This window comes from Callorhinchus milii, unplaced genomic scaffold, assembly GCF_018977255.1.
Source record: "Callorhinchus milii isolate IMCB2004 unplaced genomic scaffold, IMCB_Cmil_1.0 Scaffold7, whole genome shotgun sequence".
NCBI lineage: Eukaryota > Metazoa > Chordata > Chondrichthyes > Chimaeriformes > Callorhinchidae > Callorhinchus > Callorhinchus milii.
In genome coordinates this window covers 1293684-1299438 of record NW_024704748.1, presented here as the reverse complement: position 1 = coordinate 1299438, position 5755 = coordinate 1293684, and the positions used below count along the sequence as shown (strand labels likewise).

Genomic DNA, 5755 nt, shown 5'->3' with positions numbered 1-5755 from the left:
CTTGTGTCACGATTATTTGGAAAGGGAGCGACGAGAGAGAGAAATAAAAGCCTCATCTCATTCACTGCCCTATTGTCCATGCACCTCTGTTCACCTGTCACTCCACCCGGCCATTTCTGATGATTTTCCACCAATCACTACAAGAAGAAAAGTTCACTCAGTAAGATTGGGGGAGGGGGGAGGGGATGGAGAATGAGGGGCGGGGAGGGAGGAGAGGAAACGGCGAGAGGGGAGGGAAGGAGAGGAAATGGGGGATGTGGATGGGGTGGGTAAATAGGAGAGCGCGCAGCACTGCTTGAAGGCCACGAGTATAAAAAGCTTATTAGGAGGCCGGGGCCTCAGTCCATCTTGTCCCCAGATGTTGGGGGTGGGAGTCACTGGAAGACATGGTGGTAGGTGGGACATTGGTAGCTCTTCATCATCTTGACGGCATACCTCAGCTCCTTGTTACGCTTGTCCCACTTGTGGATGACAGTGAGCAGGAGCTGGTTGTCCCACTTGCGCCCCATGATCAGGAAGTTGCTGCTGGGGTTGTCCAGCTGGGTACAGGGGCAACTCGCCCCGTTCTTGATGAACAGAACCAGTTTTTTCAAGTCCTTCTTCTTCAGCGGCCCCGCCTTCAGCACCTTCTTCTTCCTCTGAGACAGGATCTTGCGATCGCCTTTCTCCCGCTTGATCTCCTTGATCTTCATTTTGAGCGCTGCGTAGGGTGGGGGGGGGGGGAGGAGTGGGGAACAAGACACACAAGGAAGTGTGGGTGGAGTGAGACGGCATCAACAACAACAACTTGCACTTAGGTTTGGATTTAGATCGACGAATAAAATATAATTTTTATATTTCTGATAAACAACAATAATTTGGTCACTCAATCCACGACTGTTTGTGGGACACTGCTGTGCGCAATTGGCTGCTGCATTTCGCCTACAAAATATACAGTCAATTCACTTTACAGTATATTCTGTGAAGCGCTTTGAGAATTCTCGAAGACGTGATAAGGCCCTATATCAAAAGGATTATTATTATTATGCAGTATTATAATATAGCGTCACTTGCGCAGAGCAGTGTCTCAGAGCAGATTGATTGCAGGGAATACCAACTCCCTTTAAAAGGTTGAGAAACGTAAGGCTTACTACAAATCAAAGGTCAAAACCTTCTTAAATCAACCCTCACTGATTCATGGAAGCCATCCCCACCATTATTGACTCTCATAATAATAACCTTGCAATTGATACAGCCCCCTATCACATTGTCGAGACGGCTCAAAGCACTTCACGGGTAAAGTGAATTGACTGTATATTTTGTGGGCGATGCCAATTGCACACAGCAGCGACACACAAAACTGTCCTGGATTGAGTGACCGTTTTCTGATGGGATTATTACCCCCAGAAAGTGATCCACCAATTGACCAACAATCAGGTTCCGACTTACTGCTAAGTAAACAGGTGTGTGGAGTAAGGAAACTTGCCCAAAATTCACTCCGCCAGCAGTGAACCTTACTCTTGAAAATAAGAGCAGTGTTTACTGGTGAGTTGGCATACAAGTGGATAAAACCTGCACTTACTTACCAGTTGATGTGTTTTGAAATGTCTGTGTAATTGCCTCAACATTCATTTACATTTCAAACAGATGTTACATTGGTTGGAATCCACCAGCTTCCCTTTACTGGGATCCCACCGGAGCTCTCTAACCCCATTCCCTGCTCTCTCTCTCTCTCTCTCCCCATCGTGTCTGTGCTGGGGCTCACTCCCCCACTAGAGCTCTCTACTCTAATCCCCCCATTTCCTGCTCTCTCTCTCTCCATCGTGACTGTGCTGGGGCTCGCTCCCCCACTGGAGCTCTCTACTCTAATCCCCCATTCCTCGCTCTCTCTCTCTCCCCATCGTGACTGTGCTGGGGCTCGCTCCCGCATTGGAGCTCTCTACTCTAATCCCATTCCTTGCTCTCTCTCTCCCCATCGTGTCTGTGCTGGGGCTCGCTCCCCACTGGAGCTCTCTACTCTAATCCCATTCCTTGCTCTCTCTCTCCCCATCGTATCCTTGTGCTGGCTCACTCCCCCACTGGAGCTCTCTATTCTAACCCCATCCCTTACTCTCTCTCTCCCCCCATCGTGTCTGTGCTGGGGCTCGCTCCTCACTGGAGCTCTCTACTCAACCCATTCTGCTCTCTCTCTCCCCCCATCGTGTCTGTGCTGGGGCTCGCTCCCCCACTGGAGCTCTCTACTCTAACCCCATTCCCTGCTCTTTTCCGTCCCTTCAATTTAATTATTCCTCACAGATTAATATGGTTTTAGTCAACCAGTGGCATTTGCTAACGAGGAGATTTTACAGCTTTGTTAGGATTATCTCAAACTAAATATAAAATGACGAAACAAGCAATCAAATGAGTTGTGACAGTAAAATCCTTACAGTTTGCCTCTCCGTAAGTGAGTCTGTCTCATAACCCTCCGTTGTCTGAAAGGGATTACTTGATGTTCACCGGCTGGCTGCCAGTTTGACGGCTGACGCTGTAGGTGACCCTCTTCTCTCCTCTCCCCCCCCCTCACCTCATGCCATCCCCACCGAAAACCACTCCGGCCCAAATCATCTAATCTGAGCAGCTGAACCATCGAGTGTGTGAGTATCGATCAAATCACAACGGACGGAAATCCCCAGATAATATCGCTCGCTCACTCTTTCTCTTGCTCGCTCGCTTCACACCTGTTTGTGGGGACGAACCCCAGCTAGTTTGTGCGCAAAATTAGCTGCTGCCTTCACCCCCAAAACACACACAGTCACTGCACGTTCCAGCATAATCCTTTTTAACGCTTTTGGTTAAGGCTGTGATCGAAGGTGAGGATTCTTATTATTATGTTTGCATTTTAAATAAGAATAATATTCCTTGCATTCGATGCAGTGTCTTTCACATCAGAGGATGTCCCAAAGCGCTTCGCACGATAAACTGTTAACAGGATATAACAGGATGTGACTATGGGTTGTTGTTGGCCAGACACCGGGCGAGAAGAGAGAGAGAGAGAGAGGAACTCCCTTCTCTTTTGGGATAGCGCCTGCATCCTGGGAATCTTTCCCAGAATAGCGGAGACTTACCAAACTCACTGGCACAGAAGTGCTCCAGGATGACGTCAGCTTTCATCTCGTTGTCACATGGGGGCAGATCTTGGACTCTGCGGGCAAGTCAAACAGAGAGAAAAAAAAAACACTTAGTTCTCATTCTTTCCCCCTCTCCTCACCCCTCCCTGCCATCTCTCTGTGGAACGAGGCATCGATGGACGTGCCTTCAGTCACTACGCCCCGAAACTCTGGAACTCTCTCCCTCCGCCTTGCCTCCTGTCTCTCTCCCCACCTTCAAATCCCACCAAAAGACCTTCCTTTTTGATTGTGCTTAAGGTCCGCTTCCCCCCTCCCTCTCTCCCTCGGCTCGTGGTCAGACTGTGACACTCTGAAGCGCTCCGGGACGCTATCCTGCACGAAGGGCGCTGTATACAATCAAGTTGCTGTTGTTGTTTATATGTCGGGACAAATAGCCGAGTGTTTCACCACGGAACCATAACAAGTCCCGGAGCTCAATGGGCACTGCGCTCGGCTCGCAAGCGAGAGGACCTGGGTACGATTCCTGGGCAGCGCAGATCCTTGGGCAGGTTTCCTCACTCCACACCCCTCTGCAGTGAGTGGGAACTCGGTTGTTAGTGGATTGACGGATCACTTTCCGAGAGTAATAATCCCCCCGAAAAATTGGTCAACTCAATAGTAGGACGCTGCTGTGCACAATTGGCTGCCACGTTTCACCCACAAAGTACACAGTCATGGAGAGGGTAGTTTTCAGGGGGAAATGAGGGAAACAACGGCCACTCGGCCCCAATGCAGGGAATCTGCCCGGCCCGAGCCCAGGGTCCCAACAGCAAAAGCCAAACACACTGTTGGGTTACTCCGGCACAGACTAATACTGACAACCACATCAGTCACCCAGCGCCTCATCACATCTCAAAGCGCTCCCCGGGATTCACTGTAAAGTGCGGTGACTGCGTGCTCTGTTGGCGAACGCGGCAGCCAATTTGCGTCCCACAAAGAAACAGCTGTTGAAGTGAGCGAGGGATTGTATCTGGGGGATGGTCAGCCAGGACACTGGGGGAGAGAGAGAGAGAGGGAGAGACACAGTGACAGTAAAGTGATCTGATGTCCACAACTTTCTGATGTAGAGTGAGCCCCAGCACAGACACGATGGGGAGAGAGAAAGAGAGCAGGGAATGGGGTTAGAGTAGAGAGCTCCAGTGGGGAGAGGTGGGGTTGGGGAGTGAGCACCAGCAAAGACACAAACGGCCCCCTCCTGTGTGGTGAATTCTCTGATGGAGTTCCAGTGTCATTCACCTTGTGAGTCAGTCTCTCCGGTTGGTTTAACAGGGAACTAGAGAACCTGAGGACTCACTTTGTGAAGTGAGCATCAATCAGGGCGGCGTCTCTAATCCAGTATAAAATGTTTCGTTATAAACACAGCGACACACAAGACGGGTTCTTAATCATCCTTTTATACAAAGGTACACAGTTCACTCCACTGAAGTGAAGACAGTGTAAGCAGAGGGCGGATTTATTGGGCGCAGCCTAACAATTTCATTTAACTCTCTGCTTCGAGGCTCCAGCACTGAGAACCAGTCACTGGGGACAGGGAATCCTCCCCCTCAGCTCCTGTGAACCCTGCAGCCAAAGCCCTAACGGGGAGGGTGGTCCTCGCTGGACAAGCAGCGGAAAAGCTGGCCAGACAGTGATACAAATGGCAAACTGTGTGGGTTTAGGGGGTTACACTCCAGCAGTTACCCCAACACACACTCTGGGGTCCCCAAGCCTTGGCTCTTGCCAACCTGCGCCTAATACTTTCTGGAATTAGGTAAACAGGATGCGTTCCTCTGGGGGGAGAGAGAGAGAGAGTGTATTCCATCCCCACAATCTCTCTCTGGGATTTCCATGTGGTGGAGGGATGTGTGGCATTCTCAGTTTGGTTTGGAGACTCTTGAGCAACGGTGATGGGTTTCCGCGCGTGTCAGACACCCGGCGGGGGAGAAACAAATAATTCCAATTCAGGAACACCAGTGAAATTAAACGGGTTAAATTACCACGGAAGAAATGTCGTTTCGTTTGTTCTGTCAATCAACACAGTCACTGCACGTGACGGGGACTACCCTTCGAAGTGCTTCAAGATGTTGTTCTCGGTGAGGCGAGGTGTTATAATAATAATCTTGTTGATACAGCGTCACGAGGACGTCTCAAAGCACTTCACGGGATTTTACTGCAAAGTGTAATGACTGGGCACAAATTGGCTGGTGCGCTCCCCACAAAATACACCCTTGTCCATAAAGGCTCGAAAGCGTTTTGAGGCATTTTGACAACAACAGAAGTGCTGGAAAGTGTGCGTTTCGCTTATAATGTGCGTTCTCGCTTGGCAGCCCAGCTCAGGTGCTTAGACAGAACCTGTTAAACACTTTGGGACATCCTCCCGATGTGAACGGCGCTGTGTAAATGTAAATTTGTGTAGATCGTGTTTTTTTTCCCGCAACTGGGTGTATGAGACATGCCATCACTGTGGAGGTTTGTGTGTGTACATGTTTGTGTATATGCGTGTGGGTACACGTGTGTGTACTGTCTAGTCATGCTTTCCTCTCCCTCTATCCCATCCAACAACAACAGCAAGATTACATTTGTATAGCGCCTTTCATGTCGGGAGGATGTCCCAAGGCGCTGGACAGTGACAGCATTTTCCATCCCGAGTT

The 5755-nt window shown here is 49.9% G+C and overlaps 1 protein-coding gene across 1 annotated transcript in view; it reads right to left on the bottom strand.

The window, feature by feature from the left end:
- Nucleotides 1-240: 240 nt before the first annotated feature.
- LOC121849469 (secreted frizzled-related protein 1-like) overlaps nt 241-5755 on the bottom strand; it is a 12238-nt gene continuing 6723 nt past the window's right edge. Inside the window, exons 4-5 of the mRNA XM_042336790.1 lie at nt 3084-3160; nt 241-700 (exon numbers count right to left, since the gene is read on the bottom strand). Of these exons, the coding sequence (XP_042192724.1) occupies nt 375-700; nt 3084-3160 (403 nt within the window). The 3' untranslated portion in view covers nt 241-374. The remainder of the gene's footprint in view (nt 701-3083; nt 3161-5755) is intronic.